Below are 23,402 nucleotides of genomic sequence, written 5' to 3' on the forward strand. Positions count from 1 at the left end.
ATATTTTTTTAAATCTACAAATTATTTGCTGGTTACATCTCCAAAGATCCAGCTCTTCCACTTTGTTCAGCTGGCTCTTGCATAAAAATCTGTCTACAAGTATGTCTTATCTTACAAGTTTTTAAAAAACTAATTTAAGCATCGCCTTTTCGCTTTGATGACGAATAACATAACTCGCTTAAAAATGGTTTCACCTCAACGGTACGGTTAATTAATGACGCAGATTTTGTACACAAACATATGTTCCATAGTCCAGTCCTCTTGAATATTTCCAATAGATTTCGAAGTTCTTGCCAGTTGGCCAATCAGCGTCGATATACTAATGGTTTCTATAGTTACCGAGCGCTAGGCCCCGGTCTGTGACGCGGACCCAACAAGCCATGACGAACGCAAGTGACACATCTTTGACAGGGCCAGCACAGCATGTACTCCAAAGGCAAAGCGAACACGGTGCCCTCCGATGCTCAGGCACGCGAAAAGTAAGCTCTAGTTGATTTTTCCTGCAAATCTGTTTACAGAAATGGAATCAGCGTTGCCGAAAATGGGGGATGGTGTTTAAAAACTAGGGCCATTGCGGGCGAATTTCCACAGTTTCATCGCCGGGTCGAGCGAAGCTTTTGTGCCATAACTGTCCACCATGTCTGTGCATTCATAAGATGTAACAGGTTTGTTTTCGTCCGTATTTCGTTCTTCGCAGGCTGGCCTTGTACGTCTACGAATACCTTTTACACGTGGGAGCTCAAAAGAGCGCACAGACTTTTCTTAATGAGGTAAAATGTATGGTTCACTTTGGTGAATGTTGGATGCAAGTTGGCTTTTATTGTGGACTCGTACTGAAACATACAGTGTGTCCTCGCGAAATGTCTTGCGTTGACGACTATTGAGGGAGAATTTCCTTCTTTTACAGATACGATGGGAAAAAAATATAACTCTTGGAGAACCTCCAGGCTTTCTTCATTCGTGGTGGTGGTAAGTTCGCCAATGACTGGACTAATTAGGTAGTTGTTGGTTCGAATTCATTACCTTTCTAAAAAGATCTCCCAAGCTATGATTTTTGTAGTCGTTCGTTCGCATCACAAGCGGTTCGTATTCTCTTGGCTTCTAAATTAAGATATTGGTGGCTTTGATAAACCTTTCCTCTTTGTGAAATCCTAGTTGTTTTTTAATTTCCCGCCCAAATTATAGCTGTTCGCTTCATCTCATTTTTTGGTGTTTGTCTTTTTTCTTTCTTCACTGCAGCGTGTTTTGGGATTTGTATTGCGCGGCCCCCGAGAGAAGAGACAGTTGTGACCACTCGAGTGAAGCCAAAGCTTTCCACGACTATGTAAGATCATATTAGAATATACTTTTTAAACTCTAGATTCAATTTCCACCCTGCTTCTTACCAGAGAGCGATTATTCGTTTGTGCGTACACCATTTTTGTCACGCTAGATCGACGAGTGTATTGTTACATTATACACGCGCGGAAACCAGTCAAGATCACCGATTTGAAACATGCTTCATTCTTCGGCGCGATTGTTATGGCTGGCGAAGAATTGGAACATCAGAACCTGATTTCCATCTAGGTGATCGCTAGCCATTTAAAATTGGAAAAGAACACGCAGATGGGAGGGAAATGTTTTTTTGTACACTACGGCCGAGAATTGCCTGTCCTCGAGTAGTGTACCGTTGTCATTTTCCTTTCACAGAGAATGCATATTCTGTCCCGTGAGAATTATAATCGCTCTCTTCGTGAAACGTAACTGATACTCAAAGCATCTTTTATTGTTTTTCTTACTTTTTATGATCGGATAGATGCTTAGAGGTCTTTAAAAGGTTGCCAGCTTTTAGTCTCGAATGCTCACAGCCAATATTCAAATTCCTATCGAGCCTCGCTGGTTAATTTTTCATCAAACGCAGAAAATATTGCTCCGTGGAAAGGACAGGGTAAACTTTGATTTATCATATACAGCAAACTTTGCAATAGACCGCTTCCTATCCGGATATAGTCTACCTTTCTTATTCTGTGATAGTTTTGTGTTTTAAAACTCGAATACGAACAATGGTCTTTGTAGCACACTCGCCACCAGTTGCTTTTTTATTCGCCAAATTAGACTTTCGCCTTCCTTAAAGTTAAATAAAGAAAAAGCTCACGGCTCGATAATGTTATTAATTTTCCAAAATAGGGAATGTTCTTATTCTTAACATTTTAAAACCCACGTACACAACTGCTTGAATTCTCATGAACGCTTCATTTTTGAATAAATTACACCACGGTATAGTTACGACAGATCGGGTCAGGTGTAGTTGGTGGAAGATGTATATATAATGAGATCAATGATTCTACAATGAAGTGTTTTAGTTTATATCAACGATGAGTAAACCGCTTAGATCCTGCTAAGATCGTGTAAGCAAAGATCAATCGAACAAACGATCGAATCGAACGCGTGATCGGCTTCGAAACCACGCGACTGAGTCGTCGGTGACTATTTTGTGTTGATAAACTATGGGCGAGATTCGCATTGAGGTTTCCCAAAATTTGCATAATTTCAGACAAGAATACATCTATGTTGTCACATTTTAGGACTCATTCGTCGATTTTGAGCTCTCGCAATTCCGCGATCTCGTTAAAAGCTTCTCTTCCAGCCAACTCAATAGAGTGGAAACGGTTTTATGCCGCAATTATTCGCTCAATTTCTCGTTACGCGCGTGATAATCTGTGGCCATTGACGCGCGAATGTACAAATTTGCATGCCCAAAAATAGCTCCGGTTTTTTTATTTTTTCAAGGTAGACAAACTGTCAAGGCGTACGCCACGACATGGGTGGTCGGTAGTATTTAAAACCATGCACCCCCGCTTTCCATGTTCATGGCTCTTTGAATTAAATAAAGTGGTCCAAACTAGGCTTTACGAGTTGTGATTGCTGCTCTATCAATGCAAACCCCACTGTATCGCAGGTGTTGAATTTCCAGTACGAATCGAAACATTTTGGGAAAAAAAGCTGACAGGAATTCCTATTGTCACCCGGCCTATAGGATTGCTTAGTCTTTCAATTGCTGTATTAAAGTGTGGTTGTGTTTTTGAATTAAACAAGATGCTTCTTTCTTTCTATTTCATGCGGGTCCATCAATTTGCCAGACATGACTCCAGCTTCATGTTTTAAATAGTTTTGAGCATATGTTTCAAAAATTTCATTGTTTATTTAGCTTTGTGAAAACAGGAATTCTTTTGTTAGTGTTGACAAGATGAATCAGGGCTTTGTGTTGTAAACATGGTTTGAGTGACAAAGTTGTATTTTTAGTGTGAAGTCTCTGTTAGCAAATGAAAAAAAAGTATGTGGTTTGGACATCAACTGAAAATGGGGTCACCAAAATACAGAGAAAAATTTTTCGAAAGAAAAATTAGGGAAACTATCGATGTGATTCACTGTGTTAGCTGGTGCCCTGAAAAATTTGTTTTAGTTCGATCAAGTAGTTTATGGACTCCAAAATCTAACTGATAGAGAGGTATTTATGGAATGTAGCATTACAAGGCCACAGTGATGGAGTGTTTACCCATGTGATCATTGTATAGCCACCAATCATAAAACTTAGCTGATCAGAATCTTTCAGTATTTCATATTATGTAGCATTTTGATTTTCCCTGCTAGCAGAGGTATCTTTTCTTTTGTGTTCGATGGGCTTATGAGTACAGGAAAAGAAACCTCTGCCATGGGTCAAAACTCACTTTGATTCAAAGTTCCGCTGTGACCCATGAACTTGGACAGGACTGTTCAAAACTGGCCATGTCTCATGATATGTTTGGTGACTGTGACTTGGGTGCGCTGTGTCTCTCGCATTCTTTCAGTCATTCCGTTGTTGTTAAAGTGAGCCCGTAAAACATGTGAAGTAAAACGTGAGGATTTGGTCACTAAGTAACCACTGCACATGCTCAACACAGTGAGTTTCGACCCATGACAGAGGCCTCTTTTCCTGTACTCGTAAGCCCAGCAAACGCAAAAGAAAAGATACCTCTGCTTAGCCTAGTACAGGAGGTTTAATTTTCAACCAATCTCCAGGGAAAAAGATCCATAGCAATATTGTAATGTACAATTGCTGGTGGACAAACAAATTTATAGAGCTATACAGCTGGTATCAATTTATAAACGGACAACTTGCATCTAAATTCTTTAACATTAACAGTTGTCCTGAATTTATCTGGGAGAGAGTTCAAGTATTTAGGTGCAGAATATGTAAATGAGTGTAGGCCATATGTCGTAGTAGATAGTTTTGGAAGGGAGAGAACGTTTGTTCCTCTTAAATAATATGATAAAGATTGTAGTTTAGCCATATCTTTCAAGGAGGTTGGATAGTTACAAAAGTGCAGGCATTTGAAAACGCATAGAAACTTGTTTTCTGAATTCGCCTATTTCTGAGAGTTGTTGTTGCTGACTGGGTCCAAAAGAGTATCATATCCAGAGTTCCATTGCCTCCTGGGCAGGAATTCCAGGGAGTGTTGCACTAGTCACATGCATTTTCTCGGTATACTCACACTTCTGATACTCAAGGCGCATGTCAATTAATGTAAGTGAGTTGTGAGAAACTCCGTGTTATACCATTAGAAATCTTTTGCATTTACTGTAAAGGGGGGAGAGTTTTTGAGTGGATGTGGAAGTTAACCCTTTCACCCCCGTGGGGTTCCCCGGCCCATTGACAAGTAAAATCGTCTGGCGTTAGACAGAGTAAAATCTATAAGTGGCACTCTTGGGAGTGAAAGGGTTAACCCATTGATTCTTGAAGCAACTTTCCCCCTCCCCCCCACCCATCCTTTCTTGACGAGTAAAATCGTGCAGTCTCAATCCTAGGAGTCAATGGGCCGGATTAAAGGAGACAATGTCATTTTTGAGTGGATTGGGAGGTTGTTAATCCATTGCTTCCTGAACTGCTCCTAATACTGACAAGTAAAATCATCTGGAATTAGACAGAGTAAAAGCTATCAATTCTCGCTCCTACAGTGTAGGAGTCACAGGGTTCAAGGGGTCGTAGCTTTTGAGTGATGTGGAGGTTGTTAAGATTAGCTGACCTATCATTTCTTTGCTTTGAAAATTGTTCTGTTGACTTGAGTGCTGGAAGCAGGTAGTTAATTCTTAATTAGATCTTATGATCACAAAGTTTACATTTTAATTTTAGTCGTCAATACTCTGAAATAAATATTAATTTTCTTTCATACATGTAGAATAATAGGCCACTTGTGAGTTTAAGTCTGTCTCCTTTTCAAAGCGAGTCTAAGTGCAAAGTTTTTGTGATGCTAATTAGTTCTACTTAAAATATCAATTAAAACTAATTTTCATAAGAAAAACTTCGCACTTAGACTCGCTTTGAAGAGGAGGCAGAGATGAACTCGGAAATGGCCTGTTGACCATTATATCTGTGCTTGCATATGCATTACAAATAATAAAGATTACTATTTCTATTAACCCATTGACCCCTGGGAGGCTAACCCCAGACGATTTTACTCGTCAAATGGGGGTGTCCGTGGGGTGCCTGTGGAGTGAATATATTGACCAGTCAAAAACTGTCATCTTCATTTAATGAAATACACTAAATAATTTGGATAAAAATATTTTTTTTAAATTTCCAATGGAATGTTTTCATCCTTCTGCAAAGTTGGCAGTTCAAGTTCTCTAGTTTCAAAAAGTCGCCATGCAATTGGCATGCATTAATAGCTTTTGCTCTTTGACCATGGGGATTGTGATGACACATTTTATAGTTGTTGGAAACCGATTCATTTATGTTAAGGTAAGCTTTGTTCACTCCATGATAATAAGAAAAACTGAAAATGCATGTGCATCCCACACCACCATCCTGAATCAGAGCATGGAGGTCTCCTCATAGGTTCGAGGTGTCAGATTTTAAAAATGTTCTTATTATTTTAATCAGGATGTATACACAGCTGAAAATATCATGTCCTAAAAGCACAGGCCATAGCTATTGCGGAAATTGAAGTACTGTACTTACTGTTCTAAATTAGGAACATCCACAGCAGTGGCCCATTTTTTCATGTGCCAGTGTATTCTCTGTTGTCTCTACACCTCATAGAATTTTCAAGTTGGTTGCAGTGTTATCTGGAACTACATGTGTATGAAATGTGTGATAATGATGTGGCATTGACGTAGAGTTGTAGTTGCATAAAGTATTTGAAGGGAAGCAACAGTGAAAGAAAACAGCTTACATTAATTTTCTAAGATGTCTTGAAAACGTCTACAGCTGTTTAAGAGACGCTTAAAATCCAAAAGAACATACTTTTTTTCCCAGCTGGTATTTTAAGAGTATTTCAGATAATTCTTATAAGCATAAGTTATATTCTTAATTTATTCTGAGAAAAATGGAACAAAAGGCAGAAAGACAACTGAAACATTGAGTCCTCGGTAGGATTTGAATGTCAAGGACCTACAATGTAGATAAAGTTGTCCTCTTGCCTGCCGCATCACATAGCAACTAGTTTTCCTTATTACCTTGTCAAAAGTAGATGTTTTAAAGGCCAGAAAATTTCCACCCTAAATTCTGTCTGACAATTTTTGGTAAAAGCCGCAAATAATCTAAACATGGGAAAATACTCAACTGCGGCAAATTAATTATTGATAACTTCACACCACTATCAGACATTGACAACAAAAACCGACGAGTGAGTCAGGTGCTGCTTTTTAAGCAATACATTTTCTATTTTTGGCTGGGTTCTCCATTGTTTTTTCTTTGGGCAACCAACCTTTTCATTTTACCAAAAACTAGTCGCCCAGTAAACTTTCTGGTTATCTGGGACGACTGAACAGCCGCTAAGTTTGAGCACTGTGCATGAATTTTTGTGTATCACAAAATGAGAGAAATTCGAGAAATCTCTGAAAGCCCTTCATAATCTTTTTCATCAAAAGCGATCCGTCAATCAATCTTTCAAGTCCCAATTTTGAATGTGTTCTCTGTTTATCATTTCGTAATTTCACCAAAGTACTGTATCTATATTTTGGAAATATTCCGATTGAAGTCGAACAACACGATGGTTTGTTGTGGCAAACATGTTGTAGCTGTCTGCTTAACTGTACAAATTCAGAGCTCCGGTGATTGTTCAATGTTTAAATCACCTGACTCCATAAAGCTAATTAATAATTTTAGTGTTTTCACTAGTTAAACTCATCACAAATAGATGAGCTTGGGAACTGGTGCCCAGAAGGTTAGCGGGGAGCAGAAGCCATAAGCCAAAGGGGAGGTATCCATGGCAACCCTGGAAGCGGGAACCACCCCCACACGCAGCTGCTAACTGGCACCGTCACACTGAGTAATCAGTGGAAACAACTTTCCTGACCCATACTTACCTTGAGATCACCAAGGAAGCAGGAGGCCAGGGCCGGGAAGGGGCGAGAATCTGCAAAGATTCGCTAACAAGAGCAATTGATCCGCAAAGATCAACAAGCAACAATGCATGAGAAAAGCAACAAGACACAAAGGCCCTGCAAATCCCCAAAGGGCCACCCCGCAGGTCACGTATCGTAAGGGGTGAAACCGCTGACTGCATTAGTTCGAGTCTAACTTAGCCTAAATCATATTTAGCCACATTTAAAACCCCCCGGTAAACCACACAACAATCAAGGTCATGGTGATAATTCAGTATGAACTGGCGCAACAAGAATAGTTAGCCAATTGGAATAATTTTAAAATTATGCTATTCAACAGTAGATCCATTTTCAAAGCAACAACAAAAAATGATTGTGTTGCATCAAGGGTGGAAATGAGTCTTTAAGACAGTGTTTAGTTATTCACAGATGAAAGAGATAGAATAGCTTTAAAAAATTAAGTCTAGCAAAATTCAGCTTTATTTGTGCTTAGTTTTCAATTGTCAAAAGAAAACCACACAGTACACTACAAACCTGCCATGAAGACCTAAAAGAAACTACAAAAATTAAATTTGTAGTATTTCCCTGCATTTCCTACATTTTTTTGAAAGACTCTATACTCAAGAACACCATACAAAATTTACTTCTTGAACTCTGCTTTGATAATGGGTTAATGAACCTTGTGGGAGGTCCGATTAATGCCTTTAGCAGTAAATAACAGTGCTTTACCCAGCTTGGGATACCCATGTATTTGGGAATTTAATTAATGTGCACAGGCAATAATCATAATTATTGTTTCTTTAAATATAATTTTTTTTGTCCCTTTGTTTGTGGGACAGTTCTTGTTGGACTTTACAGGCAATGTTCTCTATAATTGAATCTGCACAACGGGTTTGGACATAAAGATAGAAATGTATGATACACTGTTGTATGCTCATATTTTTGCAACAGAAAAACTTAAATTTGATTATTTCACTGTTGCATTTTGCAGAGTACTGCAAAAAAATGTACTAAAGTGTATGCTGATTTCTAGTTTCGAAAGAAACTGTGGTGGTGCGTCGGTGGGAGAGTGAAACATGAAGATTTAGTTTTATCAAAGAAGTTGATAAAGGTCAAAATCTTTTGCAGTGGTAATTCGACCAGGTTCATTAACTTGTTTGATAAAACCAGATTTTAAAGTGTATGCTGCACTGGCAACTTGATTAGTTGCATTTTACACCAATGATATTAGGGTTTCATGGTGTCCATATTGCTGAAGCTAATGTTGTTGCTTAAAACTCTGCAATTTGTGCCATGTGCAGATTAGAGATTACTCGGTAATATGAACTGAGTGGGCCATACCAAATGCCAAATTATATGCCAGCTACATGGATAAATGACGAGACACATATTTGATAATAACAGCTTAATGAACCCATCATCAGGTGATTCCCAATCTTCAGCAGGGAGCTGTCCCTTCTCCTGGATTCCCTCAGATGAATGAAGGTCCACCTGGTGGGACTAACATGCCAGGAGGAATGCCTCCTTACTTTACGGTAAGCAATCTTGTGTTCTGTTTACCCTTGGTATACACGAGTAAAGTAGCTAGGTTTTCCACTCTCTTTTACACCGACTGGAACCTTTCTGGGGTGTTGTTAATGAAGGGTGTGCAAATGGCTTGCTGTTGGCTCCTTAGAAACTTCTTAATAGATTTTTAACTGCACAAAATACTTCAAAAAATCTCAAAGGAAATGCAATTACATGTACCTGGGCTTGCAGCACCCTGCCGAGATGACACCAAACAATATATTATTTGGGGTGTTAGCAAGAAAATGAAAGAGTGGGAAATATTATCTTGGCTTAAACGGAAAATACAGTCTAGAAAAAGTTTCTCTGGATCCAAAGTTCTTTACCTGTATTGTCATACTTGACCACTCATTTGGACTAAGTGTGTTTAAATAGCCAACAATAAAGCTTCAAAAATAGGCAAATTTAAATTGAAATCCGCCATCTTTGTTTTTGTGTATGCAAAAGAGGCTATGACGTAGCAATAGTCCGGATGACTAAATGTACTTGATGTAAAGAAGAAAACCACAGGCGAGGAGAGCAATGCTTTGTAGACTTGAATTTTAATCCAGAGGCTAAATTGTATTGAACACGACCCATGTATGACCTCGGAGCACAGCACCACAGCCTGATGGAATAGGCTGGGAGTTGATTTTGAGGAGGGAGGAAAACCGGAGTACCCGGAGAAAAACCCTCTGAGTCAGATTGAGATCGACTGAAACTCAGCCCACATACAATCCGACGCCAGAGTTGAACCCGGGTCACAGAGGTGGGAGGCATGGTTGATGACCACTAAACCACCCTGACTCCCCGCTCTGTTACACTGGCTGATTTTTTAAAATTGTGTTAAGATATTTATGAGAAGGCTGTGGTAAGAAAGGGAGTGCTTCAGCCTCTGTTTTTCTTCAAATTCGTTCAAGCATGACGGATAATCGAAGATGGCAATCAACAAAAAGCAACACAAGCGACTGGCGATTTCAAAACCAGAATGGAGGATAACATCTTAAACATAATTATTATAACCGACACATTACATTGTTGCTCACATCTCTGTGGGTATCCAAAGTTGATTGAGAATGAAAGCATGTATCTCTAAGAAACCATGACTTTATGCTGCATCTTGTGTATTATATGTAAATATATGGTACAACAGAGTTTTGGCTACAACTTGTCAATAGCATTTAAAAGTTGAACGTCATGTAAGTGTCAGCCCAATTTTTAGTGGAATTCAGGTGGTTGTTTATAAGAAGGAAGTTGTGATGATGGACTTAATTGAATGAACCTCATTGTTTGTGATAGGTGCATGGTCAGTAACAAGAGGTGGCCATAAATTAAAGTTGCTTGCTTTATTATGATATCTCATTCTTTGTGTTTGTAGTCTTCACAACCACAAGCGTCACCTCATCAACCTCCGTCACATCAAACTCCACCCGGTTATATGCCTAATCAGGTAATGGTAAATATTGTCAAGTACACAGTCCATGCCTGTAGTGTGGAACTGACTCCCTCTGTTCAAGTGTCTACAAGTCAAATGTCCTGACCACATTAATTCAAAAATGATGGTACCTTTGAAATCACATCCCTGGGCCCGGTTGTTCGAAAGCCAATTAACTCAGAATTAGCATGAACTTTTGTTTCATGTTTTCAACGTTTTGGTGAAAGTTTATTTTCCTTATTTCTTTTTTTCAAGATTGACTTCTTGTACTGTAAAGGCTTAAATAAAACAGAAACATATGCAAAATGTTTTTTTTTTCGTTAATGGTTTAAGCAAATGAGCATGCGCAAACAATGTGCAAATCCTTGCACAATGGAATTTAGTAGTTCATTAAATCTGCCCATGCAAAGATTTTTGTTAGAGAGAAAAGGATCAGGACTCTGATTTGATAATCCTGCAAAACATTAATTTTGTCCCTTTGACAAATTGCAAATAATGTAGTTTTTTTTTACTTGAGGAAGGCCAAGAATTTGTCAAGGTGGTACAAATTTAAAGTCTTAAATTCCTTGTATGAAAAATGCCTGTCAGTGATGGCCTTGATACATGTATAATCAGAGTGTAAAGTTTGATTTTCCATTACGGCGATTTTCATATTTCTAAGGAATCTCACCTTAGTATAGTACTAAGCGCTAAACTATCAATCAAATTTCTGAACAAAGCTGGGAAGATCGACTCCACCTTCGGAAAGTGAATTGGAGTTTTTGTTTAATACACAGCTCGAATACCATTATGATATCTTTTTAGAGGTTGTTCAGAAAATAGGATTTGTACTGATTCCATGGCTTCCCATTGGTGCTGAGTTCAATGTAAAAATGTACCGTGGCAACTGAAGATGCTGGTTGGAAGGTTATGTCATGCATCAATTGATTTCAGGATCTGTGGTTTCGGGTCGACATCTCTTTGCTTGGCATACACCTTATTCCAAAACGGCCGCTATTTTAGTATTCTTTTGTTTCCATGCAAATTGGCCCTTATGGCCTCACTTTCAAACATAAAATTCAAAAGAATACTTAACCTTGAATGAGGCCATCAGGGCCAATTTGCATGGAAACAAACGAATACTACATGTAAAATGGCAGCCATTTTGGAATAATGTGTCGTGGAAGTTTTCATGGAAGCCAAAATGCAGTTTCGCTGTTAGCGCGTGAAGATGAGATTCCGCAGAATTATGGAAATTGTAGTAATCTTAGCAAGGTGTTACTTGTAACATTAACCATACTTTTGTCATGTTTTTTCAAGTCTTGTCTAATATTTGTGTTGCACTTAATTAACAATGAAATATCTTAACTTCCAGCCACCTCAAGGATACATGCCCAATCAGGTAAGGTTCAAACCTTGATTGTGTTTAAGCCTATCATGCCTAGTTAGCACTGGCAGGTTTAAAGCACAGGTCACATTCCACAGGTCACTTGTTACAGGTCATTGTTTTACCTATACTAAACCAACCCAAAACCTTCAAGTTGGCAAACCTTAGGCATAAACGTTAACGTTGTCTTTAGGCCTAATTGAAGCCTACGTTTAGCTTTGGTAAAGGTTTTGTAACAAGCGACTTGTAGAGAGTGACCTGTACATGTACTTAAACCTTTTGTATTAAAGCACATGCTTTGAGTCTGTGACACTTGTTAAAAATAATTATTTGTTTTTTGTAGACACCTTATGCCATGTCAAGATATAATCCAGCAACAAATAGACCGCCTAATGTTAGGATACCAGGACAGGTAGATAATTTTTTAATAACCTGAAAGGCATGCAGGGGAGAGGAGGGGGGGAACCAAGGAAACTTTCGGTGCAAACTCCAAGGTGTTTAAATTTTCACATTTTGAAGAAATTGTCATCATATTGTGCATGTGATCATGTTTTGTTTAATGCTGTAGCAATTATATGAGAGCCAATTCAAAATATGAATCATGTTACATGTAAATGTAATTTAATTAATGGAGGGGACAGTTTTTTAGTAGTTAACCCATTCAACCATTAGGCACCCTTGGATGCCCCCATGCGGTTGATGAGTAAAATCGTCTGGGGGTAGACAGTAAAATCTGTCAAATTCACACTCTTAGGAGTCAATGGGTACTGGTAAGTCGTGTTTTTTAGATGATCGATCTGATACTTTGTTTGATTGCAGTATATACAATGTATCTATCCCTTTTCCTCCAAAGAGTGACATAATTATATTTTGCCCTGTCTAACACCAGACAATTTTATTTGTCAATGGAGACCTTGTTATCTCTGTCTGCTAAAACCATGTTCCCTTTCATCCTTTTCCATGTAAGAGTGACACCGAATGATTTTATGCTAATGCCAGACAATTTCACTCATCAGTAGGGGCCACGACATGGTAACTCTTTGAGTAAAGGTATAATTAGTTAATTTGATTTTTTTGCACAAACTTATCACCCCTCCTGCTTCTGTACTTATTGCATACACTGGCTGGATCCTTTATAATTTTATTGTATGCTTAATGAAGGCCGGGTGTAGTAGCTTGAAATAATTATAACGCTTTTGTTATTCAGTTAGCTAGGGTTGCCTAAGGGGGAGACTATTGCATCCTTAGTAGAACCTTTTAGGTTTTTAACTTCACAAAAATGCTGCAAAATCTTAAAGGAAATGTACTATCAAAAAATATTGTTGTTGTTCTTGTTGAAATGGTAGTGTATACTACATGTAGTTAAGAACCCCAACTGGCAAAGGGCAACTCGGGAGATATTTGTGAAGCATGGTGTTGTTGAATCCAATCTATAGTCAGAGGCCAGTACAACTGCCTGTCTCAACTCATGATCAAGAGGTTGACTGTTTTATCTGTTTTTCAGCCTCCTGGGGGTGTAGCAGGTGTACCTGGGGCACAACCGTTGCTACCAAGCACCATGGACCCAACAAGACAACCTGGAAGTTACCAAGGTGAGCAATGTCTGTCCTTCTTGACCCTTGTTTATATTAATAGAAATTTATGGTTTAATAACAAGCGACCTTTTAGGCACCAACACCCAAGCTCATCTTGTTGATGAGTTTAAGATAAGTGTAAAGTGTATGTTTTATTGCATTTTTTTATAGTCAAATATTAATTTTTACATTTATATTGTAGTTAAAGCGTTGCGTCAGCAGGATTGAGAAACGCAAAACAAATTGGGAAAATTCTCACCAATTTCTAAAGAGAGATTTGTTTTCCACTTTGAATTTTCTATTGTTTTGTCTTTTATCCTGGTGCTGATGCTGTTTTTCTTGACGCAAAGTTTCCATGTCATGGTGCAAAACCGGACAATCAGCTGTTTAATGAGATTTGAATTACTAACAGTTGATTTCACTTCCTATGTATCTCCTTACAACTCACAGCCGATGCATTTCTGTCACTGGTATTCTCTGGTCTACATTGTATGAAAATTAATGGAACTTAAAATGCTTGGAAAATGGTTCCTCGAAAAATTGAATTTCATGTGCTTTCTGGTTACCATTTCTTTTTAAGACTTGGGAGAGTTTCCACACCAACTGCTGGAAATTAAATAAGGCAGTTTCATCCAAATTTGAGTGATTTATAGACGATTCACAATTTGACCACTAGTGACAAGCCCACAGTCATTACTGTATGCGGCTTTTGTTTCGCGGATGGGATATAACACGATCATTTGTATGTGGTTTGATCACATACTGTGTTTCAAATCAACAAGAACAAAATGGTCAAATAGGACTCCTTTGCTCCTGTGCTGATATTGACTCAGAGCAACTTCTTAAAAAGAAGAAGCTAGAATAAGAAAATTTTCATGCTTCTTGACAAGCAGCAATGTGTGATTTCATGTATTAACAATATACATGGAAAAATTCCTCCTTTCCAATTGGTTAGCAGTTTTGCACTGCAGAAGGAGGTAACAAACCAAGTATTCTGATTGGTCAGTGATCAATTGAAAGAAACTCACAGATAACCAATCAAATGCAAGCCCTGTTACATTGTACTTCATTCATAACCCATGATAGACCTGCATTATTATGATAAGTTATAATTTTCATGTATAATTATAATTATTAATAAGTAATCACTATGATTTTTCTTGTGTAATTTGGGTTAAATAAGCAGTTGTAAATGTTTGCAAAGACTTCATGTACAAATACATGTAATTGCACTCCCCCTTTATTTGGTCTTTGAGAAAAGTTGCTCCTCAAAATCATGTGATTAATACCTGAATAAAGCAATTTGCTGTCTCTTTACATGTATATCAGCTTGTCATATCAGGATCTTTTGTTTGTTTGTTTCTGCTGATGTTGTGTCAATGATTGTACACTGTATTATGGCAATTAAGGTTATAGTGCAAAAGCTCATTATCTGTGATGTACCACATTACAAGTTGTGAACTTGTGAACCTGAAGTACACGCAAAAGATTATTAATACAGTGAACAAGAAAGCCAAAACAGGAAATCAAATAGTCAAAGAATAATTGTGATAAAAAGTGGATGGTTGTGGGTGGTGGACAAAACAGTCACTAGTACTGCGTGAACCCCAGTCCCTGGAATACCCAGACGGACTACCCAATTGGACTACCCTAAAATGGACTAACTCTTAAAAATACCATTTGAAATGAGTACTGTATGTTGAAAGAACTGGCTTGATTAATTTATTCTTGAATTGCACATACCTTGTTTATCTTTGTCCGCATAGCCATATGCAAATCCAGGAATTGCACCAGTTTCACTTCACTTACCTGAAGTAATCGACCATTACAACAATTATCCAAAGCTAACCTTTTTAAAATGGGTGCTTAGACTTATTATACTGTTGATCAACACCGTTTAAAATGGGTGTTTTAAGGCTTAAGTAAGAACTATTTTCAATGCTGTTTACATATACACCAACATACTCATTTGAAATAGTATTTTTAGGGTAGTCTATTTGGGTAGTCCGCTGGGGTTGTCCATGGACTGGGGGTCAGTGTTTTGTCCACCACCATAGTTGTGATTGTCTGAATTACGTTGTGCTTGCCTGAAGAGATACAGAGTTGAAATAGGTTGATTTGGTTTTTTGTTATACTTAAGTCAAACGTAAACAACCTTTGCAAATTGTAGTTTGAATTAATAAAACAAAGCACTGGATTGAACCGTTTGTGTTCTTGGTTGTTTTTAATTAAAGGTCAACCCATGCAAATGAGCAGAATGAATCATCCTCGAGTTCCTGTCCCGCCGGTAAGAAACAATTTAAAAAGACAAAAGTGGCTCTTTTTGGTGATGGTCTTGAGATGAGTACAGTAGTACATTAGATTGAACAACAACTTTCATAGGCTTAAAGATGAGGGTTGTCATGATGTTTTCATGAAGCTGGCTACACAGTGAAAATTATAATCAAGTGAAGCCATGATCCTCACAGTTATGAACACAATTTATCGATTGTGTAGAGAAGCCTAAAAAATTCAGAACTTCAACGGGGTTTAAACCTGTGACCTTGTGATGCCAGTGCGATGCTCTAACCAACTGAGCTATGAAGCCACTGATGTTGAGAACTGGTCATTTGTGGGGTCTGATGTTCCCATGATGAATGAATCAGCCAAGGAAATGATATAATTATGAAGTGAATCATATTTTGAACTGGGATATGAAATCAAGTGAAGCTATGATCCTTGCAGTTATGAATGCAATTAATCCAATCAATATATGATTCATTTCATATATCATTTCCTACAATGGAAGTAGCAGGCTATTTTAAACTGATGTTATTGAGGACATACACTATTATAGTTTTTGAGTGCAGGACTCATTCATCCCTGAAGTGGTCTGGCCTCCATTGATGATTCAAATCAATCTTCTTGCATTGGACACAGTAAAATCTATTAGTATTATTCTTAGGAGAAAAAGGGGCTTAGTGCTTCCAGTGTTTTAGTATTATTCTTAGGAGGGAAAGGGGCTCAGTGCTTCCAGTGTTTTAGTATTATTCTTAGGAGGGAAAAGGGCTCAGTGCTGCAAGTGTTTTAGTATTATTCTTAGGAGGGAAAGGGGCTCTGTGCTTCCAGTGTTTTAGTATTATTCTTAGGAGGGAAAGGGGCTCAGTGCTTCCAGTGTTTTAGTATTATTCTTAGGAGGGAAAGGGGCTCAGTGCTTCCAGTGTTTTAGTATTATTCTTAGGAGGGAAAGGGGCTCAGTGCTTCCAGTGTTTTAGTATTATTCTTAGGAGGGAAAGGGGCTCAGTGCTTCCAGTGTTTTAGTATTATTCTTAGGAGGGAAAGGGGCTCAGTGCTTCCAGTGTTTTAGTATTATTCTTAGGAGGGAAAGGGGCTCAGTGCTTCCAGTGTTTTAGTATTATTCTTAGGAGGGAAAGGGGCTCAGTGCTTCCAGTGTTTTAGTATTATTCTTAGGAGGGAAAGGGGCTCAGTGCTTCCAGTGTTTTGGTATTATTCTTAGGAGGGAAAGGGGCTCAGTGCTTCCAGTGTTTTAGTATTATTCTTAGGAGGGAAAGGAGCTGTGCTTCCAGTGTTTTAGTATTATTCTTAGGAGGGAAAGGGGCTCAGTGCTTCCAGTGTTTTAGTACGTTTTACTCTGAGTAGTGGGCTATTTTCACCATGGTAGTAGACAGCTGCCATCTGCTGATGACAGGGATGGGAAAACTATCATCATGCTGTATGTACTGTTCAATGTACTGTACATGAATGGTACCTGGACTTGTTTGGGATTTTTGTTAAGATAAAAAATTCAAACGAATAATTATAAAATTAGTAAGTAATAAATAAATAGCTACAGTAGAACTAAACACTGTGCAAGCAAGTTTGAAAAATTGAACGCATAAATACCACGTTTATGTAAATACATTGTAGAATTATAAGATCTCGAAGAGTGGGAGCGCCATGCTCCTACAAAACAAGCTTGTTACTAGATCTGTAATGAAAAAGTAGTCTACTCTTCTCTCTCTCTCTCTCTCTCTCTCCCTCTCTCTCTCTCTATATATATATATGTATATTATATAATTATATATATATATATATTTATTGTTCAACTTGATATCATCAAATTATTATTATTATTTATTTATTTATGTATTGTCTAAAAATTATCTGATTCACGAAACTGTTGCACAGAGAAATTTGTACACTGTACTGTATGTATGTATTGGTAGTTATGTTTATACACTTCTAGCTAAAGTCTGTCTTTAAAGCTAAAAGATTGGCTCAAAGAACATCTATGGCCAAAAAGATCTATTTACATTATACACTTAATTATGTTATACACGTTATACACTTTACGTTAACACGTTAACGTTATACACGTTATACACTTAATTATGGTCCCGAGGGAACAGATTTGTTTCCCCGAGAGTCCTCATTTTTTCCGAGATGAAGTCGAGGGAAACATCAGGACTCTAGGGAAAACAAAACTAACTAGTTTCCCGAGGGACCGTACATTAAGTGCTTTGTTATATATTTAGACTTTTCCTGCAAGAATCGCAGCAAAACTTCCGGAGCGGGGCAACAACTGCGGAATTGTATCCTGGTCTGGATACATTTGAATTTGATCATGGCCATGTGACCAAGAATCAACCAATCACAGTGTTTGTTTTGTTGAGTGAAAGTCTAGGTATATAACAATGTAGTCTTATTATAATATTAATACAGTTGTTTCCTTTCCTTAGAACTATGGTGGCATGCGGCCCCCTCCTAACAGCTCAGTAGCACCTGGGGTTAACATGCCAATGTAAGTCTTGCGTTAGTACAGTAAGTAGTCAAATTCATGTGCACGGCTTACCCAAGCTTTTGAGACTTGATAATGCAGGTGCACTGCTGTGGTTTGGCAGACACTTAAATGTCATGCAATTACAACAAAGAATTTTCTTCCTTCCACTTTACAGTGCGGACACTATAACTATGAATGGTTGAGACTTTTTTTTGCGTTTTTCTCCAACACTGACCAATCAGAAATGTCCTGGAAAACAATAACTTTGACATTCTTTTGCAACGTCCAATCATAAAGCTGGCTTAAATTCTAAGCAAGTCATGAACTACGGACCAGCCAATTCCGAGACTAACAACGATTTCTTGGGCAGCATTTCTTTTTCGTAATTGATCGAATTGGAACGCATAATAGAAGGCTTCCACCAACACTGCCCAGTTATGTGTCAATGTGCCATCTTCTTTTCAAGAAAGAAAGTTTCCCATCATAAAAGTCAAGATTTGAGTGTGTGAGCTATCAAGGGTTTGAGTTGCCAGGGGTACATGTAAATGTGAAATGTATGGCAAAAAAGTCTACATGTTCATGTAGATCTTTATCGAGTTATTGCTCCTGATGTTTGAGTTGCAGGAAAACAAAATGTGTTGAAGTTCTATTTGCTTTTTGACAAAATACCAACACTTCTCATCTCATCAAATGAACAAACATGTCCATTAGTTACCTCGTACCTTGTGTGCCGTCAATGCAAACTGGAACCCCAGGGAAATATGAAATAACAGGACCAAAAAATTTTAAACTAATTTCAATGTAATAAATTATGTTGATATACAGTATGGCATTCTGTAGTTGTCTTTACAGCTGATATCCCTTCAACAGAACTGGAAATTGTAGCCATTTTAGTTTGTTTTTCTTTGTTCCTGGGGGAAGCAGACAAAAACATAACTTGTCTTTTTACCAGCTTGTAAACAGGCGATGATTGACTTTCAGAATACCACTCTCTGGTTTCTCTGCCGGTTTAGTCACCATTTCACCGCTATTTTCAGTCAAGAAAGCTTTAACAGACTAATAATAACATTGTTAAAACTTTCTCTTGTTACAGTCCGACGGGCCTTACCGTGCACGTGGCCACCTGACAAAGTTTTTTTACAAATTGTCCGCCAATCAGGATGTGTAAATTTGATTGACAGTGACGCTTCCTTGCAAAGTTCGCACTGTTGTAAGTTGATCACCATTGCACATGGGTTTTTGAGTTGACGTATTTATACGTAATTTTCAAATGTGAAAATTTGTTGGGTGGCCAGGGTAAGGCGCGTTGCACTGTAAGTCCATTTTTGAATTTTTGTTGCTACACAATAATGTTTATTGACATACAGTAGTGTTTATGAAACAGATGTCAAGAAAACAACCAACAATTCTTCCACATTTTCACATTCTTTACTGTCTTTGGTAGTGTCCAGCCTGTCTAAAACAGCTTTTCTCCTCTTATCAGCGTTGATTTCTTTCCAGTTGTGCATATTATGTGCTAAGCAGCCTTGCATGTTTGTGATATGATTATTTAATGAATACTAACAATACTTGCGCAATACAGTGTCAGTAATGTTTTGGTTGAAGTTATGCCATTCAGTGCCATTAAACCTGGCAGCAGTCGTGCGGACTACACAAAAATTATCTTTTCGCACCAAAAATTGAGGCTCTATAGTGATTTAAATCCCTGCCAGTGGAAACAAGTCAACTTGCTGCTTGCTGTTGTGACACTCGCACAACTTCATCACTCGACTCAAAGAAGTTGACTAGTGGCAATTAAGTCTAAATTATACTTGGTTACCATAATTAGAGAATATTTTGAACCTTGTTTCAGGCAATTGAATTTTTTAGAACTGAAAACAATTTAAAGCCAATCAGTTTGAAAAGGGATATAATAACTATATTGCAATGCAAGAAGTGTATTTACCGCTGAACTTAAAGTGCATGTAAAATATTTCTGTTCCTTTTGTAAGTCTCCCCATCCAAAGCAAACATGTCACCATGGTTCCCAGAATTTCGCTTTTTCTGTGCCGTGCAAGTCTCATAAACTTGGCAGAACTCAGTAATTTGGACCCATGACTGTTATGTGAGAGGCATGGGTCCATTCTCGATTTTACATTCCAAACTGCTTTGCATTCTCTTTTCAAAGAAATTTTGCATCGCAAAGCAGTTTGTGAGGTAAATAGAGAATTGACCCATGACTGCTGGTTTTGATAACATTGTGCATCTTCACAGGCAGATAAAAAGCAAAATTTTGAGGTAAGTATGGTATTAAGAAACATGTTTGCTTTTGATATTAATGTTGAGTTTAGTTGTACTTTAAAATTAATTTTGTTTTACCTTCACAGGCCAGGCAGTAGACCTTGGAATCCCACAACATCGGTAAGGAGTGAACTGTGACTGTCTCTGAGCACTGATTTTTAACCTTGACAAGGAAAAAAGTCCTGATATCACAAGAAAATTCAAACAACTTCAATATTGTGGATGATTTCAAATAACTGAAATAAATGGCCATTTCTCGGCTTTTAAAATATTCTTCCAACTACCTTTGATGTAATTATAGAGCAGGTGATGATGAAATGTTAGCCCCATCAAGTGAATGAAGAATTATATAATATAAGCTCAATACATGCATTTTGATTGGTTCTCACCTATGATCTACATTATTAGAAGACGGACACATAGCTGGCATCAGCATCAAGAACTTTTTAATTCTTTGTTAAATAAAACAGAGATAACATTTTGCTTTGCATCTGTTCAGTGATAGATCACAGAAGACTTCAAAATCTGGTAAGAGCATCAGTGACAACTCAGCTATTGCCTTGTGTGCCAGATCTGTGATCTATTACTGAACAGATGCAGGGTAACATGAAATCTACGTTGCATTTGTTAAATGTATTTCTTTTAAATATTAAAAACTGAATTAGAGATATCAGATTTCCAGCATTTTCATCGGCTCGCCGGACACAGGCTATCAGTTCATTCTATACCTGCTGTACCTAATATGGTCAAGGAACGTGTGTGCAATAAAGCGAGCAGAAAACATTTTTGTAGCTGTGACAAAAAATGGCAGACAAAAGCCATTTTGGAGTGGAGTTAGCCGAGGCAGAAATCGATGCTTTAGTCGACTATACATGGAATAGTTGTTGATCCTCGTTGGTTAGCAATCGCTTCATATCCAACGCATCCTCGTAGAATAATTGTAGAATAATCAATGAGGAATCTTGATGCTTAGAAAAAATCTGAGTGTTCCTCAGCAGGGCTCAAACCCACGACATTACGATTACAAAAAAAAATATTCTATTCAATCATTTACCAAGGTAAACATTTCACCATCTTGACTTGAATTGTGAGCACTATTCACTTCAGGCAATCTCAATCCTAGCGGTAAAGTGGGACAATTGCGACATGAACCTACAGTAGTTTGATGGCCTTGCCTCCCTGAGTCTCCTATAGCTCAGTGGTAAAACCTCTAACCTAGTCATCAGAAGGTCGTAGGTTCAACTCTGGAAGGGAGCACTCCAATTTTTTTCCTGAACATTCTCATGTTACCAGGTTCAAGGCTTGTTCTGACCACTCGTTGAATTTGTTCCTGGTACTCCCTGGCTCAACTTCTTGGCCGCACTTTAAATAGCCAACTGGCTTGCCTCCAGCCAGTTGGGATTCTTAACAGTTGTTGTTGACATTGTGTTCTGTCGTTTTGTTGATTGTGTTTCATTGGCTCTAGAAAGCCCTTATGGGGAGTGGTAAATTATGTATTGTTTTGTGTCATGGACAAAAATAGACACATTTCTTCATACCTTAATGTATTTATGAGATAACTTACCTTTAGAGTTTGTCATAAATAATTAAGTTTTTATGTTAGTTGTACAGTCCTATTTATCCATCGGTGTCTCATACATGTATGTTACTTGTCAGTAAACTGTCAGTTGACAGGTTACCGACAGTCCTGGACTTTTGATTTGTGAAGCTTTTCAAAAATTATGCAATTTTGGATGGGGTGATTGATTCGCTTTGAAACAATACGTATGGGTTATTGACCAAGCGTGAGGTCAAGATGGCTGGATGTTGGCCAAGTTCTTTTTTTGCGTTTTTATGGACCGAGACGAAGTCGAGGTCAATAAACACGCAAAAAAAGAACGAGGCCAATATCCAGCCATCTTGACCAAACAAGTTTGGTCAATAAAGGATTTATTATATGACTTAAAACACCAAAAAATGATCTTTGATCTTGCGGGACCAAGCGAGAAATCCCGAGCGGGCAGTATCGCTCCATCTTGCCCGCTCGGGTAGCCAATCAGAGCGCGCGATTTGGTTCATCTTGCCCGCTCACGGAGCTAGTCATATAATAAAATCATTTATCAATCCCCGTATGAGGGCCGTACGTGATGGCGCGAGCTAGGATCGCGTACGGCCCTCATATGGGGATTTTCTCAATAGTTTTGCAATGAAAGCGCACGCGAGATGCGAACTAAAACAACTTTGTTGCAATTGCTATACAAATCCCGACTTTTCGGTCAAAATGAGCAACGTCAGTGAACATTCCGAATTTTGTTACCCGGAAAAAAAAAAAAAAGGGAAAAGCGCGGTGGTCATATGATAAAATGCTTATTGACTGAGTTAGGTCGGGCCGGACAGTAAAATATTTGGCCCTCGGTCATGGCGCATGGACCTCGCTGTGCTCGGTCCGTACGCCATGACCTCGGGCCAAATATTTTCCCGTCTGGCCCTCCCACTCAGTCAATAAGTACATAGTAGGTCTCATGCTATTAACAATGATAGTTGATGTACTAATAATAGCAATGATAATTTCATACCAAGGAAATTTGCTGACAATATTGCTTTTTGTTATGACAGGTCGCTGGTCCACCAGGGACACCAATAATGGCCAGCCCTCAAGGTCTGTAAAGAATTTTTCAAAGTTTAACCCATTGAGTCCTGAATGCACCCCCCCCCCTCCCCCCTATTCCTTGATGAGTGAAATCTTGCTCCAGACTATCACATTAGGGCCGTTTATACGAGAGAAGATAAGCCGTAGCTTACTCTGGCCGCGGCGTACATAATACGCGAAAGGAACTATTTATACGAGTATAAACTCCCAGGCCAGGATAAGCCGCGGGTTGAGTAAGTCGTGAACGTAGATTTTGTACCATTTATACGGGGTGTTTGCGTCTTAAGTAAGCCGCGGCCAGAGTAAGCCGCGGCTTATTTTTTCTCGTATAAACGGCCCTATTGTGACCAGCTGTCACCTGTTTCAGACCCAGCAAGTACTGGAAGTGAATCCATGTATGCAATGATGAAGTCTGTCCCTGGAGGAAGCATTCCGGCGGTAATAATTTTATTCTCTTGGCGTACATGTAC

The 23,402-nt window shown here is 38.4% G+C and overlaps 1 protein-coding gene across 5 annotated transcripts in view; it reads left to right on the plus strand.

The window, feature by feature from the left end:
- The first annotated feature begins 357 nt into the window (after window positions 1-357).
- The window catches only part of LOC137973960 (single-stranded DNA-binding protein 3-like), a 38,884-nt gene continuing 15,839 nt past the window's right edge, over window positions 358-23,402 (plus strand). For 2 of the 5 annotated variants that reach the window (XR_011117346.1, XM_068820867.1), the window contains exons 1-14: window positions 360-479; window positions 698-770; window positions 908-969; window positions 1,240-1,324; window positions 8,769-8,879; window positions 10,268-10,339; window positions 11,679-11,705; window positions 12,034-12,102; window positions 13,195-13,282; window positions 15,499-15,551; window positions 17,983-18,044; window positions 20,390-20,423; window positions 22,899-22,941; window positions 23,300-23,370. Coding sequence is in view for 2 of the 5 variants with exons in the window: in XM_068820867.1 (XP_068676968.1) it covers window positions 424-479; window positions 698-770; window positions 908-969; window positions 1,240-1,324; window positions 8,769-8,879; window positions 10,268-10,339; window positions 11,679-11,705; window positions 12,034-12,102; window positions 13,195-13,282; window positions 15,499-15,551; window positions 17,983-18,044; window positions 20,390-20,423; window positions 22,899-22,941; window positions 23,300-23,370 (906 nt within the window). In the remaining 3 variants the exon portion in view is untranslated. Of the gene's footprint in view, window positions 480-697; window positions 771-907; window positions 970-1,239; window positions 1,325-8,768; window positions 8,880-10,267; window positions 10,340-11,678; window positions 11,706-12,033; window positions 12,103-13,194; window positions 13,283-15,498; window positions 15,552-17,982; window positions 18,045-20,389; window positions 20,424-22,898; window positions 22,942-23,299; window positions 23,371-23,402 lie in introns of all 5 variants that reach the window. The other 3 variants (XR_011117348.1, XR_011117347.1, XM_068820869.1) reach the window with 3 other exon arrangements.

The sequence above is a fragment of the Montipora foliosa genome, chromosome 10 (assembly GCF_036669935.1).
Source record: "Montipora foliosa isolate CH-2021 chromosome 10, ASM3666993v2, whole genome shotgun sequence".
Classification (NCBI taxonomy): Eukaryota; Metazoa; Cnidaria; class Anthozoa; order Scleractinia; family Acroporidae; genus Montipora; species Montipora foliosa.